This window comes from Carettochelys insculpta, chromosome 1 (genome assembly GCF_033958435.1).
Source record: "Carettochelys insculpta isolate YL-2023 chromosome 1, ASM3395843v1, whole genome shotgun sequence".
In the NCBI taxonomy this organism is placed as follows: Eukaryota; Metazoa; Chordata; order Testudines; family Carettochelyidae; genus Carettochelys; species Carettochelys insculpta.
The window spans coordinates 1,050,359-1,070,855 of record NC_134137.1 but is presented as its reverse complement, the minus strand read 5'-3'; the positions used below and the strand labels follow the sequence as shown (position 1 = coordinate 1,070,855).

The 20,497-nt window shown below is 65.2% G+C and overlaps 1 protein-coding gene across 1 annotated transcript; it reads left to right on the top strand.

The window, feature by feature from the left end:
- The first annotated feature begins 15,392 nt into the window (after nt 1-15,392).
- On the top strand, nt 15,393-19,471 carry LOC142001668 (uncharacterized). Its single transcript, XM_074977141.1, has 2 exons — nt 15,393-15,817; nt 17,579-19,471. Exon 2 carries the CDS (start codon nt 17,586-17,588, stop codon nt 18,711-18,713), a length of 1,128 nt encoding a protein of 375 aa, XP_074833242.1. The 5' UTR covers nt 15,393-15,817; nt 17,579-17,585; the 3' UTR covers nt 18,714-19,471.
- The last annotated feature ends 1,026 nt before the right edge of the window (nt 19,472-20,497 follow it).

The following is a 20,497-nucleotide window of genomic DNA, read 5'->3' as shown; positions in this document are numbered from 1 at the left end:
CCGTGATTCTGTGAGTAACCTGGTTAGGTCCAGTGATGGTATTTCCAGAGAAGATATGTGGACAAACCTGGCAGCGGGCTTTGTTGCAGGGAAAGGTTCCAGGACAGTGTTCCTGGGGTATAGACTGTGGCTGTTAGTGAGGATCCTCATGAGGTTGGGAGGTTGTCTGTAGGAGAGAACAGGCCTGTCACCCAGGGCCTGCTGGAGTGTGGCATCCTGATTAAGAATAGGTTGTAGTTCTTTAATAATGCGTTGCAGTGGTCTGAGTTGGGGGCTGTAAGTGATGACCAGTGGTGTTCTGTTCTTGGCTTTTCTGGGCCGATCTTGGAGTAGCTGGTCTCTGGGTATTCGTCTGGCCCTGTCAATTTGTTTTTTTACTTCTCCTGGTGGGTAATTCAGGTTTATGAATATTTGGTAAAGTTCTTGTAGTTTTTGGTCTCTGTCAGTTGGATCAGAGCAAATGAGATTGTACCTAAGAGCTTGACTGTAAACAATGGATCTAGTCACATGTTCAGGATGGAAACTAGAAGGGTGTAGATAAGTATAGCGATCAGTAGGTTTTCGGTACAGTGTGGTACTGATCAGGCCATCCTAGAATTCCACAGAGACTTTCACAATCTACACCCCACCATCAACTTATGCCTCGATTACAACATACAAAAGAGACGTTTCCTGGACCCTACAGTACTAATCAAGAATGGCCTGATCAGTACCCAGGTGTGCTGACAGGCAGTGAGGTGCAGCTCCCCAAGGTGGAGGGGCCTGTGACTGAACCCAAGTAACTGCAATCATGGTCCTCAAGAGGGGTTGTCACACCCGAGGAGGGGTTACTCCTGGGAGTCAGTTGGAGTTGGTCCCAGAAGGTGGAGGGGCCAAGGGCCCAACCCCCAGGAACAAGTGACCCAGGAGGAGGCTGACGCTGAATGAGTTCTTCCCAAGAGTGTGTGGTTGTGGTCCTTAAGAGGGGGTGTCACACTGAAGAAGGGGTTCCTCGGGGAGTCTGTTGGAGTCAGTCCCAGAGGGTGGAGGGGCCTATGGCCTAACCCTGGGGAGCTCGTGACCCGGAAGGAGCCTGGCACACTGAAGGGATTCTTCTAGAAATTGTGGGGTGCAGAGGGCATCAGCCTGAGAGCCTGCAACCACGCTGAGCAACTCCGCTGTGAAGTGGCAGCACCTGGAAACTGAATAGAGATTAAAGGAGCTGGAGAAGGCAGTGTGGATGTGCAGTGGCAGAGCTGAGGGTTAAGGAAGCTCCTGCAGGGGTGAGCTCGGATCGGGGCAGGAAACCCTGGACTGCCTGGAGCTCTGAACCGAGTGGCCTGGTGCAGCTCAAGGAGGGAAGGAGCGATTCCAACCCATCATCTACTAGTGGCCAAGACAGGCCGGTGAAGAGTTTTCCAGGCCTGGGCTGAGGAAGGTGCCTGTGTGTCTGTGCAGGAAAGCAGCTGGCCCACTGGAAATGGCAAATTGTCAGTGAGAGAAGCTGCCTCACCTTCTGGGTGTGTGTCTGAGACCAGCCAGGGGGGCTGGGACAAAGGAGAGAGTGTCTCCCATTGTCTGTCTGTGTGAAACAGCAGCAGCAGCCTGGGGAGAGAGCAGAGCCTGCACTTGGAAAAGGTGCCAGCGAGGAAACTGTCGTCAAGGTTACCCTCAGTAGGAGCCCCACACCCTCTGTGAGCCACTCACATGCACACAGGTATCCCCCACTCCATCACAAACCGACAAGCAGAGGCAGAGAAGAAAAGAGCGTCAAAACTGCCCTGTGCCCCTCCAGTGGATCCCAGCCTCTACCCCTTTTGTGCTAAGAGCGGCAGCTCCAGCATCGGGCTGGTCAGCCATGCACTGACTCCCAGATCGGAGGGTGACATGAGGATGTCCTACTCATTAGCGAGTGACCACCCAGACAAAGAACCAGTCCTGTGGCACCTCAGACTGAACTAGTTTGGAGCATGAGCTTTTGTGGGCACAGACCCGCGTCAGCAGACGCGTCTTACTCGGCTCGCGACTCTCATGCGTCTGACAAAGGGGCTCTGTGCCCCCGGAACTCATGCTCCAAAACAGCTGTTAGTCTACAACAAACTGGGGGACGTGAAGAAACTCCAGGGAGGGGTGTGAGGCAGCTCAGCCCAAGCCCTGTCATCCCCCCCCACTTGAAGAAAGATCTGCCGTTGCTTCCAGCTCTCAGCCCCTGCCGTTTTACATGCGTGACCCAGTGCAGCCACTATGAAGAGAGCGCTGGGCGAAGCAGGTCTGTGCCCATGAAAGCTTATGCCCCAGAACATCTGTTAGCGTATAAGGTGCCACAGGACTTCTTGTTGTTATAAGCAGCAGCCAGCAAGCAAAGACCCACATGGAGCTAGTTGCCTTTTGCAAAGGAGAGTGTGGGCTGGGGGCAGGGAGAGGAGGAGGATGGGATTTGATGGGTGCTGGGGGTGCCTGCCTTTGTGGGAGGTTCACAGGGCTTGTGGGACTCAGGCGGCCGGCCCCAGCAGAGCAGGGCTTGGGTGGCACATGCAGCTGCTTCCAGCAGCACAGGGCTCTGGCGGCCAGTGGGCAGGTGGACTGCTGGCCCCAGTGACTGGCAGGTGAGAAGGGGGCTTGGGTGGGCAGCTCTGGAGGCTGGCACTGGCACGGGGTCCACAGGTCCGTGTGCAGCACGTCGACCCCAGCGGGCCGGATCTCCAAGGGGCCGTGTGCAGCACGTCGACCCCAGCGGGCCGGATCTCCAAGGGGCCGTGTGCAGCACGTGGACCCCAGCGGGCCGGACCTCCAAGGGGCCGTGTGCAGCACGTCGACCCCAGCGGGCCGGACCTCCAAGGGGCCCTGTGCAGCACGTCGACCCCAGCGGGCCGGACCTCCAAGGGGCCCTGTGCAGCACGTGGACCCCAGCGGGCCGGATCTCCAAGGGGCCGTGTGCAGCACGTCGACCCCAGCGGGCCGGATCTCCAAGGGGCCGTGTGCAGCACGTCGACCCCAGCGGGCCGGACCCCCAAGGGGGCCGTGTGCAGCACGTGGACCCCAGCGGGCCGGACCTCCAAGGGGCCGTGTGCAGCACGTCGACCCCAGCGGGCCGGACCTCCAAGGGGGCCGTGTGCAGCACGTGGACCCCAGCGGGCCGGACCTCCAAGGGGCCGTGTGCAGCACGTGGACCCCAGCGGGCCGGACCTCCAAGGGGCCGTGTGCAGCACGTCGACCCCAGCGGGCCGTGTGCAGCACGTGGACCCCAGAGGGCCGGACCTCCAAGGGGCCGTGTGCAGCACGTCGACCCCAGCGGGCCGTGTGCAGCACGTGGACCCCAGAGGGCCGGACCTCCAAGGGGGCCGTGTGCAGCACGTGGACCCCAGCGGGCCGGACCTCCAAGGGGCCGTGTGCAGCACGTCGACCCCAGCGGGCCGGACCTCCAAGGGGCCGTGTGCAGCACGTCGACCCCAGCGGGCCGGACCTCCAAGGGGCCGTGTGCAGCACGTCGACCCCAGCGGGCCGGACCTCCAAGGGGCCGTGTGCAGCACGTCGACCCCAGTGGGCCGGACCTCCAAGGGGGCCGTGTGCAGCACGTCGACCCCAGTGGGCCGGACCTCCAAGGGGCCGTGTGCAGCACGTCGACCCCAGCGGGCCGGACCTCCAAAGCTTTGACAACCATGAACCTACCTAACCCGAAACGAACTTTCGGAGAGTTTCAAGAACCAGCAAATGACACCGCTGGCTGCACCAGCAGTTGTGACTGACGCACGTGAAGTATTGCTGGAGCCGTTCTTCTCTCTAACCCTGCTCTTCCTTTTGCAGTAATAAACCCACAGGTGTTAGAGCTAAAGAATTGGTGAGCCTGTTGTTTGGATAAGACCCAAGTGTATATTCACCAGGGGCTGGGGCTGGGGCTGGGCCCTTTGGGGTCTGGAATGATCTGTGTGGTATTTGGTGAAACAGGCTTAAGAGCCTCTCACTGGGGGTTGCTGGTCTGGGCTGGCAGAGCAGCTGAGAAGTCTGTGGGTTTGCTTGTGTGGCTCCTGGCTGGCCAGTGGGGCTGGCAGAGGTGCTGTGTGGTTGGTTGGATCTGCCTCAGTGAGAAGGAAATCCCAGCCTGGGGCTGTAAGTGGCCTGGATTTTAAGCAAAGGTACCTGGATGGATTTCTCCGGCTGTGCCCAGAAACCCTGTCCTGTTACACCTTGGTCCTGCTGGGAGGGCAGGGGACTGGACTCAGTCACCTCTTGAGGTCCCTCCAGCACTACCAGATAGGAACATACGAGGTGTTTTGGTGCATTGACGGCTCACATGTCCACAGCTACTGTGCCTGTCGCCACCTAACGAAACAGCTGCCGCGCGGCTCTGCTGCTTTTCTGGGTTAGACCAACATGGCGACCTCTCCGGTCCTCGGTACCCCAAGCAACCCCGTGACACCTTTCATCCAGAGACACAGGACAGAGGCTGGGCCAGCTGGGGAGGAAGGAAGGGAGGGGGCCAGGGCCAGGGCCCAGCTTGGGGACCCCTCGCCCAGGATGGATGGCACTGACGCCTTCTGGCTCCTGGGCTGGCCAGTCTGTAGCACGCTGTGCCCTGTCGCCTGCCAACCCTCCTGTTCCCCCCGGCTGGGAGTCCCGGCCCCTGCGGCTGGGGACCCTCCACACCAGCTGGAAAGAGGTGGGGCACTTGCTGGGGGCCACAAAACCCCTGGGGGTGAGATGTCCTTTTCCTGGCAATGGTCAGTAAATCCTGGAGTCCTGTGGGGGGGGGGTGTCAGTAAATCCTGGGCAGGGGGTCCCTGTGCTGGGGGGCTGGGGGGGGGGGTCAGCAAATCCCATGTGCTGACAGGTCAGTAAGTCCTGAGGAGGTCCTTGTGCTGAGGGAGGTGGGGTCCCAGTGCTGTGCAATCAGTAAATCCCAGGGGCTCCCTGTGCTGGGGGGGGGGGGCAATAAATCCCAGGGGAGGATCCCCAGGCTGCAAGTGCCAGTAAATCCCAGGGGCCCCTATGCTGGGGAGGTCAGTAAATCCTGGGGGGGTGGGGGCTTAATGCTCCTAGGTCAGTGAATCCTGGGGGGGCCCTGTTGGGGGTCAGCAAATCCTGGGGGGGCCATACTGGAGGGTCTGTAAATCGGGAGCACCCCCCCCCCCAGCTGCAATTGCCAGTGTGACTAAGTCCATCCAATTCCTGGGCCTCTGTCCTCTGGTCAGTCCAATAAGATCCCTTAAGGACCCTGTTGCCCTCGCTGGGGCGAGGGGTGGTCGGGAAGGGGGAGACCTAGCCCCCACCCACTCATGCCGGGTTCTGGCCCAGGGACCCTGTGCAGCTGCCAGTGGGAGGAGCCGACTCCCCTGGTCCTTGGCACAGCAACTCTCCTCCCTGGGCACTTCCGGGGCTGCTCTCCCTCCGCCGCCCCCACCCCTCCCAAAACCAGCCCCCAGCCCCCGCCTAGACCTTTTCTCTGGCCGTGGGGCCCAGAAGAACACGAGGCCGACGGGTACTCAGGACCCCGAGGCCTCGGCACCCCACGCGCTGGCAGGCGAGATGCGCCAATGCTTGGAGGACGTTCGCGGCTCCAAGAACAAGGTCGCGCTCGCCCTCCAGCAGTGAGGTGATTTCCACTCCACCTTAGAGTCCGTGAGCGCCCGTCTGAAGGAGGGCAAGGGGACCGGGAAGAGGGACGCCACGGCCTACCAACGGGCCTGCAGCTTCCCTGACGCCCTCATTGCTTTTGGGGTTGGTCACGGTTTGCTGCTTGGCCCGACGGGGACCGTTGGTGCTCCCTCTGGCGAGGATCCTCCCCAGCCCTCCAGATGGCGCCAATCATCTTTGCCACACTAAATGCCAGGGGCTGGGGGTCGGGTCTCCACAGGTGCCAAGCGCTCTCCTTCCTTTGGAGGTGGGGTACTCGGTCACCTTTCTGCAGGAGACCCACACTAGTCCAGCCGCCGAAGCTGGCTGGAGTGGGGAGGCAGGGTCCACTTTAGTCACCTCTCGGCCTGCCAGGCCAGGGTAGCGACCCTGTTCTCCCCAGACCTGCAGCCCGAGGTTCTGGGGAGCGTCGAGGTCATGCCAGACCGCCTGCTGTATCGCCGGGTGCGGGTGGAGGGGCTGCCTCTCCACCTCGTCAACATCTATGCCCCGACACTCGCGCTGGAGAGAACACCCTTCTTCTGGCAGGCGGCAGCCTTCCTCGACACTATTGATCCTCACAAGTGCCTGGTCCTCGGCGGGGATTTCAATTGCACCCTCGAGGAACAGGACCGCACGGGAACTGAGCAGTGCCAGGCTGCTGCAGACGTCCTCAGGGAGCTCATCAACCATCACTCCCTGGTGGACGTCTGGCACAGCCACCACTCAGACGAGGACACCGTCTTCACCTGCGTCCAGGTGGTGGGCCATAAATCTGTACGCTCCTGGTTGGACCGCATTTATATTACCTGTCAACATCTCTCTTGGGTCCACTCCTCCAGCGTATGGCCGGCCCCTTTCTCGGACCACCATCTGGTGGTCGTAAAAGCTTCCCTTTCACTGCGGAAGTGGGAGTGGGCCTATTGGCATTTTAACAACAGCCTGCTGGAGGACGTGGGCTTCGTGGGCTACGTCTACACGTGCACGCTACATCGAAATAGTTTATTTCGATGAATAACGTCTACACGTCCTCCAGGGCTGGCAACGTCGACATTCAACTTCGACGTTGGGCAGCACCACATCGAAATAGGCGCTGCGAGGGAACGTCTACACACCAAAGTAGCACACATCGAAATAAGGGTGCCAGGAACAGCTGCAGACGGGGTCACAGGGTGGACTCAACAGCAAGCCGCTCCCTTAAAGGGCCCCTCCCAGACACAGTTGCACTAAACAACACAAGATCCACAGAGCCGACAACTGGTTGCAGACCCTGTGCCTGCAGCATGGATCCCCAGCTGCCGCAGCAGCAGCCAGAAGCCCTGGGCTAAGGGCTGCTGCACACAGTGACCATAGAGCCCCGTAGGGGCTGGAGAGAGAGCGTCTCTCAAATGGCTGCCATGGCGGACCCCACTATTTCGATGTTGCGGGACGCGGATCGTCTACACGTGCCCTACTTCGATGTTCAACTTCGAAGTAGGGCGCTATTCCCATCCCCTCATGGGGTTAGCGACTTCGACATCTCGCCGCCTAACGTCGATTTCAACTTCGAAATAGCGCCCAACATGTGTAGCCGTGACGGGCACTATTTCGAAGTTGGTGCCGCTACTTCGAAGTAGCGTGCACGTGTAGACGCGGCCGTGGTGTCCTTCTGGGAGTTCTGGCTGGCCTGGCGCGAGCAGCGGCACGCCTTTCCCTCAGCACAGCAGTGGTGGGATCTGGGAAAGGTGCATGCGCGGCTCTTCTGCCACGACTACACTCGGGGGGCCAGCTGGCAGCAGGATGCGTTGATCGGGCAGCTGGAACGGAAGGTCCTTGAGCTGGAGAGGCATCTAGCCGCCAGCCCCAGAGATCCATCCCTCTGCGGCACGTACCAGGAGAGGAGGGATGAACTCAGGGTCCTCGACACCCTCCGGGCACAGGGGGCCTTTGTGAGGTTGCAAATCCAACTCCTTCGGGAGATGGACCGCGGCTCCCACTTCTTCTATGCCCTGGAGAAAAAGAGGGGTGCCAAAAAACACATCCTCTGCCTTCTTGCGGAGGATGGCACCCCCTTACGGACCCAGAAGAGATGCACGAGAGGGCTCGCACCTTCTACACCACCCTTTTCTCCCCGGATCCAACCGATGCCGATGCCTGCAGGGAACTTTGGGACCAAGTCCCTTTGGTCAGCACGGGCAAGCTCTCGGAAGCCCTCCGTCTCATACCCACCAATAAATCCCCAGGCATGGACAGGCTGACCGTGGAGTTTTACCGTGTGTTTTGGGACATCCTCAGCCTGGACCTGGGTGGTGTCTGGGCTGAGGCCTTGCAAAGCGGGGTCCTCCCCCTCTCGTGCAGGCGGGCTGTCCTTACCCTGCTGCCTAAGAAGGGGGACCCCCGCGACCTCAGGAACTGGCGTCCCATCTCGCTCCTCAGCACAGACTACAAGATTATTGCTAAAGCCATCTCCTGTCGCTTGGGGTCCATGCTGCAGGACGTGGTCCACCCCGACCAGATCTACACCGTCCCGGGCCGTACCATCCTCCACAATCTGTACTTGGTCCGGGATCTCCTAGAGTTTGGGTGTAGGGACAGCTTGTCGTTCACCCTCCTGTCCTTGGACCAGGAGAAGGTGTTCGACAGGGTGGACCATGGGTATCTCCTGGGCACCCTGCAGGCCTTTGGCTTCGGGCCCCGCTTTGTCGGGTTTCTCCAGGTGCTGTACACTGCCTCGGAGTGCATGGTCAAGCTCAACTGGACCCTGACCACTCCAGTCAGCTTCAGACGGGGAGTACGACAAGGCTGCCTGCTCTCAGGACAGCTCTCTGCCCTGGCCATCAAGCCCTTCCACTGTCTCCTTCGTCGAAGGTTGACGGGATTGGTGCTTCGAGAGCCGAGGCTGCAGCTGGTCCCGTCGGTGTACGCTGATGACGTGCTCCTTGTGGTTCAGGACCTGGGAGACCTGGGCTACGTCTACACGTGAAGCCTACATCGAAGTAGTCTATTTCGATGAATAGCGTCTACACGTCCTCCAGGGCCGGCAACGTCGATGTTCAACTTCGACGTTGCGCAGCCCAACATCGAAATAGGTGCAGCGAGGGAACGTCTACACGTCAAAGTAGCACACATCGAAATAGGGCTGCCAGGCACAGCTGCACACAGGGTCACAGGGCGGACTAGCGCTTCCGGGGCAACAGCTAGCCGCTCCCTTAAAGGGCCCCTCCCAGATACACTCAGCCTGCACAGCACGCGGTCTGAGGAGCCATAGGCACACAGACCCCGGGCGACGCAGTCATGGACCCCCAGCAGCAGCTAGAGGTCCACCCAGCCCTCCCGGCAGGAGCAGGGCTTGCCCTGACCCATGCCATGTGGGAGGCAGCTGAGCACCTCCTTGCCCCAGGGGAGGAGATGCCCCCAGGGCAGCAGGGCTCAGCCCCTACCCCTGCAGCACCCCGCTCCACCCCCTGCCTCACACGCCGGCGGCTGTGGAGCTACCCCACCAGTACCGACTGGTGGGAGCGGCTGGTGCTTGGGGAGTGGGACGACGACCACTGGCTCAGGAACTTCAGGATGACCCGGCAGACATTCCTGGAGCTGTGCCAGTGGCTCACCCCTGCACTCAGGCACCAGGACACCTCCATGCGGCGTGCCCTCACAGTGCAGAAACGGGTCGGCATCGCTGTCTGGAAGCTGGCCACTCTGGACAGCTACCGATCCGTGGGACAGCAGTTTGGTGTTGGAAAGGCCACCATCGGGGCTGTCTTCATGGAGGTAAGAGAACCCACAGGGGGAGGCCAGGGCAGGGCAGGGCAGGGCCACGTACACCCTGCTCACCCCTCACTGGGGCTGTCCCATGTGCTTTCTCTGCAGGTCGTGCGTGCCATCAACGCCATGCTCCTGCACAGGCTCGTGAGGCTGGGGAACCCAGATGCCACCATTGCCGCCTTTGCCACCCTGGGCTTCCCCAACTGCTTCGGGGCTCTGGATGGGACTCACATCCCCATCCGCGCCCCGCATCACAGCGGAGGCCGATACGTGAACCGGAAGGGCTACCATTCCGTTGTCCTGCAGGCCTTGGTGGACAGCCGGGGACGTTTCCAGGACATTTACGTGAGCTGGCCTGGCAGCACCCACGACGCCCGGGTTTTCCGGAACTCGGGCCTGTGCCGCCGGCTGGAGGCGGGGACCTACATCCCCCAGCAGGAGATCCCTCTGGGGGACACCACCATGCCCTTCTGCATCATCGCAGATGCGGCCTACCCCCTCTGGCCGTGACTCATGCACCCCTACACGGGCCACCTCTCCGCCAGCCAGGAGCGCTTCAATGAGCACCTGAACCGTGCGCGCCAGGTGGTGGAGCGCTCATTTGGCCGCCTCAAGGGACGCTGGAGATGTCTCCTGACCCGCCTGGATACGGGCCCCAACAACATCCCCCAGATTGTGGGTGCCTGCTGCGCCCTGCACAACCTCGTGGAGAGCAAGGGGGAGACCTTTCTGCAGGGCTGGGCTGCGGAGGCCGGCAGGGCACACATCCAGCCACCTGCTGCCCCCAGTCGGCAGGTGGACCCCGAGGGGACCCGGGTCCGGGAGGCCCTGCAGGCCCACTTTGACCAACAGGCCGCGGGGTGAACTCTGCCCAGGCCCCCTACTGCCCGCCCCTTCCTCCCCCACACTCTCCTGCCCCAACGCCCACACCATGGAGCACCCCACCGCCCCCACCCCAACTTGTCCTGGACAAATGACAGCACACACTTGTGGCTGAACTTAAACTTGTTTTTTTATTTCCGAAACTTTTTTTTTTGGATGTAAATAAATATGTGAACCACAAACAGAAAACTATGTACAAACGTTCAACAAAAGCAATATGTACAAAAATAAAACAATACAAAGAAACAACTGTCTGACATAATAAAAAGAAAACCAGGGAGGATAAAGGGGAGAACTATTTACATGCGGGGGGAACGGGGCAAACGGGGGGACCAAAAAAACAGGGTCCAACTATATACAAGGGGGGGGGCCACGTCCCGGGCCCCTCGCCCCTATAGCCCGGCACTGGGCGTGGCCAGCCAGGAGCCCCGCCGCGCTCGCAGCCTGGTCCGTGGCTGGGTGGGAGCGGGCTGGACCGGAAGATATGGGGGCCGGCGAGTGTCAGGTGGCTCCAGGGGTCCCTCGGCGCTCTGGCCCTCACGGGTGGGTGGCGGGGCGACGGGCGGAGCAGCTGGTGGTGGGGCTGCAGGAGCGGGCAGGGCGGGCGATGGGTCGGCCGGCGCGGCATGGTGGGGCCAGGTAGTCCACCAGGCGGTTAAATGTCTGCATATAGGCCCCCCATGCCTCCTGGCGCCAGGCCAGTGCCCGCTCCTGCAGCTGGAGGTGCTGCTCCGCGACCTCCAGCTGCCGATGGAGGATGGCCAGCAGCTGGGGGGGTACGTCGCCAGCGGCGGTTGGAGGCGCGGGGTCCGCCGTCTAGCCCGCCGCGGGGCCGGTCGGTCCTCAGCCGAGGGGCTGCCCTGGAGCGAGGGTCCCGGAGGGGTCTCCGGGACAACTGAGGCCTCGCCGGCGCTCTCTTCCGGTCCTTCTGATGGTGCAGGTGCGGGACACAGGAGGAGGGGGGAAGAAGAATGGAGACAGGCGTTAGTGTGGGCCCCAAGCCGTGGCCTTTGTCCCCCCAGCCCTGTGCTGCAGGTTCCCCATCCCCGTCCCCGGGAGATGCTGCTGTGATGGATGGGGTTCAGGGGTCCCCCTGCCCTGCACCCCGTCCCCTGGTGGGAGCGACTCTCACTTCACCCCGCAGGGTCTGACAGCAGGAGAGGTTTCTTAGGCCACAGATGCCCAGTTTCTGGCAGGAGTGACAGCACCAGCTGTCGGAAGAGACAGTCCTTCCAACTCGTCGTGGGGAGAAGACCCCAAGGGGTGCCCCTCGGGGATGCAGCTTTCCCCCTCCTCAGGCTGGCTGCCTTCCAGCTCTCCCTTCCCCTAGCCTCTACCTGTGGCCCCCGCCCTCGCCCCCCATTTCCAAGCCAGCTCGGCTCCTCCCTCCTCTTTGTTCAGGGCAGAGGTGTCACCTGCCAGCTGTAGCGGCAGGATCCTCCTTTGCCCCTGGGAGCTATTCGGCTCTTGTTGCTCCTATGTAGCCTGAGTCTCCCTTTGGCACTCCCCCCACTCCATCACATGCTGCTGCTGCGGGGTGTCCCACCCCCTCCTCCCGGGGGCCCCTCGAGGTTCCGCTCCCCCCTGCCCCGGGGATGGGGCATGGCACTGTCATGCGGGGTGCGGGGGGGCAGGGGCTGATGGATGCAGTGCTGTGAGGGCCATGGCCCTGGTGTCCTTGGGGCCATGGCCATGTGAGCATGTGGGGGGCCCTGGACACATATCTCTTACCCCCGCCCCTCAAGCCCAGGGGCGTACACCAGAGAGGGGTACCTACCTGTCGGTCCGCTCCCACGGTCCGGAGATCCCCGGGGGTCGGAGGCCCTGCTGCTGCTCTGGGATGGCAGGAGGAGGATCTGCAGGCTGGATTCTGCAGAGGAGGAGCCCCCCTCCTCCTCCTCCTCCTCCTCCTGCCGCGATGGCCCGGGGATGGCCTCCGGGGGGGGCCCCGGGGTGCAGGGCTTACCTCCGGGTCGGACTCCGGCTGCAGAGCCTGCTGGGGCTCGTCAGCCGAGGTGTCAAGGGTGGCCGGAGGGGAGGAGGTGTGCTGGGGGCCCAGGATGTCCCTGAGCTCCCTGTAAAAGGGGCAAGTGACGGGGGCGGCCCCAGATCGGCCGGCCGCATCCCGGGCCCGGGAGTAACCCTGCCGCAGCTCCTTCACCTTACTCCTAACGTGGTTCGGAGTGCGGGCAGGGTGACCCCGGGCAGCCAGGCCCTCGGCCAGCCGAGCGAACGCATCCACGTTCCGCCTCTTGCTCCCCATTACCTGGAGCACCTCCTCCTTGCTCCAGAGCCCCAGCAGGTCCCACAGCTCGGCCTCCGTCCAGGAGGGACCCCGCTGCCGCTTCCCGGCCTGGCTGCCCTGGCTCCCCTCGGGGGGGGGGCACTGGGGGGGCTGCCGGGCAGCCATCGCAGCTCTCAGGGGCTGAGGGTGGTGCAGGCTGCCCGCGTGTGCAGGCTGCAGCCTGCATGTTCCCTCAGCTTCCTGCAGAGGCAGGGAGGGGGAGGGGATCTTTAAGGGGCCGCTCCACACGGCCACCAGTGAGCTGCGGGGCTGGAGAGAGCGTCTCTCAACCCCCCAGCTGATGGCCGCCATGGAGGACCCAGCAATTTTGACGTTGCGGGATGCGGATCGTCTACACGGTCCCTACTTCGACGTTGAACGTCGAAGTAGGGCGCTATTCCAATCCCCTCATGAGGTTAGCGACCTCGACATCTCGCCGCCTAACGTCGAAGTTAACTTCGAAATAGCGCCGCCGCGATGGGCGCTATTTCGAAGTTAGTGCCGCTACTTCGAATTAGCGTGCACGTGTAGACACAGCTCTGGCGTGGCTGGAGGCTTGCCAAGCTATCTACTTGGCAGCCTCCTCCGCCCGGGCAACTGGTCCAAGAGCTCTGGCCTGGTGGTCGGAACTGGATGGCAGACGAGCCGCCTCCCACCCGCGCTCCAGGCCATTCGGTGGAGAGTGGGCCTGCTGTCCTACCTGGGTGTCTTTCTATCCGCCACGCATCCCTCTCCGCTGGAAAACTGGCAAGGCTTAGAGAGCAGGGTCTCTGAGCGGTTGCAGAGGTGGACAGGGCTGCTCCAGCGTCTCTCCCTACAAGGGAGAGCGCTGGTGTTGAACCAACTAGTCCTGCCCATGCTCTGGCACCGCCTCAGCACCCTGGCCCCACCCCCCAGGTTCCTGGACCAGCTCCAGAAGTTAATCCTGGAGTTCTTCTGGCCAGGACTGCACTGGGTCCCTGCAGGGGTACTCCATCTCCCCCCGGAGGAGGGGGGACAGGGCCTGACCTGCACGCGCACTCAGGTCCATGTCTTCCGCTTCCGGGCCCTGCAGCAGCTTCTCAACACCAACTGTGCAGATAGTCCGGCGTGGAGCACGCTGGCGCACGTTTTCCTCCGCCGTTACCGAGGGCTCCGATGCGACCGGCAGCTCCTCTATTTATCCTGCAGAGACCGTCCGCGAGGCCTCTCGGAGCTGCCGGCCTTCTACCAGGACCTCCTCCGCACTTGGCGGCTGCTCGCAGCCTCCAGGTCCTTAGGGGCCACCGTGGGAGAAGACCTCCTCGCGGAGCCCCTGCTACACAACCCCCACCTTCGTGTGCAGGCGGTGGAGTCTCCTGCGGTGTGTGCCGGAGGTTGGTCCTAGGTGGAATCACCAGGGTCGGAGACCTCGGACTACGACTGGGGGGACTGGAGGGGGCCCCAGCGCTTGCCCGGCGCATGGGGCTCTCCACCCTACACTCCCCGCGGTACGTACTTGAGGAGGTGAAGGCTGCCCTGCTGCCTACTGCTCATATCTACCTTGGTCGGGTCCTGCGAGAGGGTGTGCCCCACCCCCCCCTCACTCCTAGCCCTCCGGACCTCTCCATGGGCCCCCAGCTTCGTGACCCTGCCCGCCCCCCTCCCCCTCACCATCCCAGCTGGCTGCATACCTTGAAGCCGGTCCCCTTCCGAACCATGCCCAGACATCTTCTGTACACGCTCGTGCTTCACACGCTCCACTTCCCCACCCTCATGTCCCGCCCCGACCACAAATGGCGGGACCTCCTACCACCGTCGGAGGGTGGGGAGCCCCCGTGGGCCAGCCTCTATTCTACCTTGGTTCCGCGGCCCACCGGGGACATCAGCTGGAGAATCCTCCATGGAGCAGTGAGCACGGGCGCGTACCTGGCGTGGTTCACCCCCATCCCAGACACCCGCACCTTCTGTGGCATGAGGGAGAACCCGGTGCACATCTACATTGAGTGCGCCAGGCTGCAGCCCCTCTTCCAGCTCCTCCAGAACCTCCTCTTGAAGTTCTGGCTGCACTTTTCCCCACTCCTCCTCATCCTGTCACACCCCATCTATGGCCCCACAAAGTCGCGGGACCTCCTCGTCAGCCTCCTCCTGGCCATGGCCAAAGTGGCCATCTACAAAACGAGGGAGAGGGGGCGACCTGCGACTGTGGGGCCTACTTCCCTTCCTCCCTCCGGTCACGAATCCGAGCAGAGTTCCTCTGGGCTGCGTCCACCGACTCCCTCGACACCTTTGAGGAGCGGTGGGCGCTGTCTGGGGTCCTCTGCTCGGTGTCCCCCTCTGGCTTCCTTATTTTAAACCTTTGACCCTCACCCCCACCCGTTTTGTCCTTCGTTGTCCCCCAAATTCATTTAGGACCGGTTGCTTTTCGTAGGTCCCCCCTCGCTGTGAGAGGGGCCTTTTAGTCGTGGGCGGGCATAGCCCGCCCACGCCCCGGTTTCCCAATATGAGGCCCTTCTGCTAGTTTGGGCTCCCTTCACCCTGGCCCTGCCACACCAGTAAATCACAGGGGTCCCTGTGCTGGGGATTGGTAAATCCCTGGGGTTCCCTGTGCTGCCGGGGTGGGGGGGCAGGGGGCAGTAAATCCCAGGGGTTCCCTGTGCTGGGAGTGGGTTGGTAAGTCCCAGGGGCAGTCCCTGTGCTGGGAGTGGGGGGGTCAGTAAGGCGGTCCCTGTGCTGTGGGGGGTGTCAGTAAATCCCAGGGGGTCCCTGTGCTGGGGGGGGTCAGTAAATCCTGGGGAAGGTCAGTAAATCCCAGGGGTTTCCTCTGCTGGGAGAGGGGGGTCAGTAAGGCGGTCCCTGTGCTGGTGGGGGGGGTCAGTAAATCCCGGGGGGGGTCCCTGTGTTGGTGGGGGGGGTCAGTAAATCCCGGGGGGGGTCCCTGTGTTGGTGGGGGGTCAGTAAATCCCAGGGGTTCCCTGTGCTGGGGGGGGGTCAGTAAATCACGGGGGGGGGGTCCCTGTGCTGGTGGGGGGTCAGTAAATCCCAGGGGTCCCTGTGCTGGGGTCAGCAAAGCCCTGTGGCTGCTCTCACTCTCTCCCGATGGGTGCTGGACGTTGGAGTTGGGCAGGGGCTGCGGGCACCCTGCTCAGCTGGGGCACACAAGGCTCTGGGAGGGGGCAGATCCCCAAGGAGCCTGGAGCAGAGGCGATGCCAGCAGCCCTGGCCCAAGCTGTGCCCTTGGCAGCGGGCGCCCGCCCCCCACGTGCGCTGGCGTGTGGGCAGATAAGCCAGGCTATCAGTGGGGAAGGTGCCCTCTGCTCACTAGAGCCGCACAAGCAGAGGGAGCTGCACCTGGGTCAGGTAGGCGCCGCGGACTGGCAGCCGGGCCTGCGGGAGCAGGGCAGGGCAGGGGGTGGGATGGGCTCCGGTGGCTGCAGGTCTCCCCAGGCCCAGGAGGCCCTGCTTGGCCCAGCCTGGGGCAGGGGACCTCAGCGGGGGGCACAAGGAGCCCAGCTCTAAGGCTGCCCCTGGGGCTCAGGGAGGGGCTCTGCCCGCCCCCTTTCCCAGCCAGCCTGGGCTGGGCATGCCTGCAAAGGTCACCTTCAGCAAGGGCCCCGTGCGTCGCTGGGAGCCAGCCCCCACGGCTGGCCGGGGCAGTGAGGCTGGTCCGCGGGCTCCCCTCGCCCCAGTCGGGACAGCTAGGGCCCCTGCACCAGGCTGGCAGCTCCTCGCTGCTTTTCCGCCCCACTATGCCCAGGCCCCGCTGTGACCATGTACCCCATACACCCTGCACCCCTCCTCTGAAACCCAGGGCCCCTGTATCCCCTGACCCAGGGCCTTGCAACGTCACGCCACTGAACCCCACGGCCCCTGTGCCCCCGACCCCAGGGCCCCGCGGTGCCCCACCGAACCCCAGGGCCCCTGTGTCGCCTGACCCAGGGCCTCTAAGCGCCCCTCCTCTGACCCCCAGGGCCCGTATCCCCCATCCCCAGGGCCCCACAGCACTCCTCCTCTGACCCCCAGGGCCCGTATCCCCCATCCCCAGGGCCCCACAGCACTCCTCCTCTGACCCCCAGGGTCCCTGCATCCCCCGACCCCAGGGCCCTACAGCGCCCCTCCTCTGACCCCCAGGGCCCGTATCCCCCATCCCCAGGGCCCCACAGCACTCCTCCTCTGACCCCCAGGGTCCCTGCATCCCCCGACCCCAGGGCCTTACAGCACCCCTCCACTGAACCCCAGGGCCTGTGTCCCCCATCCCCAGAGCCCTGCAGCACCCTGCCTCTGAACCCCAGGGCCCCTGCATCCCCCCGACCTCAGGGCCCCACAGCACTCCTCCTCTGACCCCCAGGGTCCCTGCGTCCCCCAAACCCAGAGTCCCACAGCACCCCTCCTCTGAACCCCATGGCCCCTGTGTCCCCCGACCCCAGGGCCCCACAGCACCCCTCCTCTGAACCCCCGGGCCCCCGGAACCTAGGGTCCCACAGCTCCCCTCCTCTGACCCCCAGGGCCCATGTCCCCTGACCCTAGGGCCCCACAGCGCCCCTCCTCTGAACCCCAGGGCCCCTGTGTCCCCTGACCCTAGGGCCCCACAGCACCCCTCCACTGAACCCCAGACCCCATGTCCCCCATCCCCAGAGCCCGCAGCACCCCGCCTCTGAACCCCAGGGCCCCAGCGTCCCCCGAACCCAGGGCCCTGCAGCACCCCTCCTCTGAACCCCAGGGCCCCTGTGCCCCCTCACTCTAAGGCCCCACAGTGCCCCCCTCTGAACCCCAGAGCCTCCGTGTCCCCCGACCCCAGGGCCCCTGTGTCCCCCGACCCTAGGGCCCCACAGCACCCCTCCTCTGAACCCCAGGGTCCCTGTGTCCCCTGACCCCAGGGCCCCACAGCACCCCTCCTCTGACCCCCAGGGTCCCTGTGTCCCCTGACCCCAGGGCCCCACAGCACCCCTCCTCTGACCCCCAGGGCCCCTGTGTCCCCCATCCCCAGGGCCCATGTCCCCCGACCCCAGGGCCCCACAGCACCCCTCCTCTGAACCCCAGGGCCCCTGCTGCTCCCACGGGCACACGTGTGGGCCCCAGGCAGGGGGCTCCCCGGCCGAGCGTGACCCCACTGTCCCGCAGGCCTGGCATGGCGCTCTTCGCGCAGCTGCTGGAGCCGCAGGGCTTCCTGCAGGCACTGCGCTCGCTGGCGCTGGGCGCGGTGGCGCAGCTGCAGGGCACGGCCACGCCCGAGGAGCGGGAGTTCGTGCGGCGCGAGCTGGAGGCCCTGGAGCGGGAGCTGGCGGGCGGCCCAGCGCTGCTGGACGATGCTGAGCTGGGGCGCTGCGAGGACAGCGTGGCGGCCGTGGCCGGGCAGCTGGTGGCGGCCGTGCGGGCGGGCTCTGCCCACGCCGCCCGCGAGCAGGAGCTCTTCGTGCACCGCTGCGAGCGCTACGAGCTGGAGCGGCAGCTGCTGGGGCTGGCGCGCCGGGTGCGGGGCCCCTCGCTGCTGGACGGGCGCCCGGCGCTGCTGGATCAGCAGGCGCAGCAGCACCGGCCCCGCCGCCGGCAGATGGCGCAGTTCTGCCAGCGCCTCAACCTGCTGCTGGGCGCGGGGCTGCTGTGCCTGCTGGGCCATGCGGGGCTGACGGAGCGCGACCCGGCGCTGCTGCTGGGCCGCTGGGCCAGCCCCACGGCCGCCGTGCACCGCTGCATGCAGGAGGCCGTGGCCCAGTGCGCGGCCTACTTCCAGGGCCAGGCGCAGGAGGAGCTGGCAGCCGCCCTGGCCCAGGCCCCGCTGCCCAGGCCCGCCGAGGTGGCCGCCCGCCTGCTGCAGCGGCTGGAGAAGAACTACGAGTGGCTGCGCTGGGCGGTGATGGTGTGGGCCGGGGAGCCGCAGGGCGCGGGCGAGGTGCTGGCCCGGGGTAACTACATCGCGGAGTGCGCCGCCGGCGGGCTCTGCGTGGTGGCCTGCTACAGCGAGAGCCCCACGCCGCTGGACAAGGGCCGTGCCCGGCAGCTGATCGGCGAGCTGGAGTGGAAGCTGCCCAACCCGCCGCCTGAGGTCTATGCCAGCCTGGAGGCCGAGCCCGGCCAGGCCCGGGGCTACCTGGCCCGTCGCATGCTGCACAAGCTGGCTGAGGGGCTGGGGCCCGGCGTCACCGTGCACGTGGTGCCCGGGCCCCTGGAGATGAGCAGCAACTTCCCACCGGCCGCCTGCCTGCGGCACGAGTACCGGCACCGCCTGGCGCACGGCACCGTCTGCCTCTTCGGCTGAGCCCGCCCCCTCCGTGCAAGGCCAGCGCCGGACCCCGCCCCCTCCGTGCAAGGCCAGCGCCGGACCCCGCCCCCTCCGTGCAAGGCCAGCGCCGGGCCCCGCCCCCTCCGTGCAAGGCCAGCGCCGGACCCCGCCCCCTCCGTGCAAGGCTAGCGCCGGGTCCCGCCCCCTCCGTGCAAGGCCAGCGCCGGACCCCGCCCCCTCCGTGCAAGGCTAGCGCCGGGCCCCGCCCCCTCCGTGCAAGGCCAGCGCCGGACCCCGCCCCCTCCGTGCAAGGCCAGCGCCGGGCCCCGCCCCCTCCGTGCAAGGCTAGCGCCGGGCCCCGCCCCCTCCGTGCAAGGCCAGCGCCGGACCCCGCCCCCTCCGTGCAAGGCTAGTGCCGGGTCCCGCCCCCTCCGTGCAAGGCTAGTGCCGGGTCCCGCCCCCTCCGTGCAAGGCCAGCGCCGGACCCCGCCCCCTCCGTGCAAGGCTAGCGCCGGGCCCCGCCCCCTCCATGCAAGGCCAGCGCCGGACCCCTCCCCCTCTGTGCAAGGCTAGTGCCGGGCCCCGCCCCTTCTGTGCAAAGCCAATAAAGCCTCGTTCAGCAACCACCCTCCAGCCGTGCCCTAGCTCCAGCCCGGCCCACGGCCCTGCTGCGCCCCCCTTTCAAACCAGCCTTGGGGCGCCCACCTTGGGCCCAAGCCCCAGGGCCTCAACTTCACACCCGCCCTGCCCAGGGCATCAGTCACGGGCAGCCTAGCGGAAGGAGGGGGACCGCCTCCCCGCCCCCACCCCACCCCGCTGCGGCCAGTGTCCCCGGGGCCCCACAGGCAGAACCCAGCCTGCGAGCTCCGCAGCTGCGAGCAGGGAGAGCCGGGGCTCGGCCAGCGCTGGCAGTGACACGCCTGCAGGGGGTGCGCAGGTTGCACACTCAGATACACGCGCACATCCTTCCACGCTCAGGGGTAGACACCTCCGGACACGCAGGGCGGGGGCGCTGCAGCTCCCGGCGAGGGAAGGCCCCTGGGCCGGGCCGGGGCCATGACACACAGGCCAGGAGCCGACCCGCACATGAGCGTCCAGACAGCTTAGGCTGGGGGCGCAGTGAGCGGCTGTGCCGCAAGCCGGGGACCTGCTGCCGTTCTCCCCGAGCCTGCTCCCCCGCCCCCCACCGGTTCTCCCCATGTGTGCCCCCCACCGGTTCTCCCCGAGCCTGCTCCCCTGCCCCCCCCGCGGTTCTCCATGTGTGCCCCCCACCGGTTCTCCCCGAGCCTGCTCCCCTGCCCCCCCCGCGGTTCTCCATGTGTGTGCCCCCCGCTCCCCCCCGGTTCTCCCCGTCTGCCCCCCCCCCGCGGTTCTCCCCGAGCCTGGTCCCCCCGCGGTTCTCCACGTGTGTGCCCCCCGCTCCCCCCCGAGCCTGCTCCCCCGCCCCCCACCCGTTCTCCCCGCGTCTGCCCCCCCGCCCCCCACCCGTTCTCCCCGTGTGTGCCCCCCGCTCCCCCCCTCGGTTCTCCCCGAGCCTGCTCCCCCGCCCCCCACCCGTTCTCCCCGCGTCTGCCCCCCCGCGGTTCTCCCCGAGCCTGCTCCCCCGCCCCCCACCCGTTCTCCCCGTGTGTGCCCCCCGCTCCCCCCCCTCGGTTCTCCCCGAGCCTGCTCCCCCGCCCCCCACTGGTTCTCCCCGTGTGTGCCCCCCGCTCCCCGCCCTCGGTTCTCCCCGAGCCTGCTCCCCCGCCCCCCACCGGTTCTCCCCGTGTGTGCCCCCCGGTTCTCCCCGTGTGTGCTCCCCCGCCCCGCCCCGCCCCGCC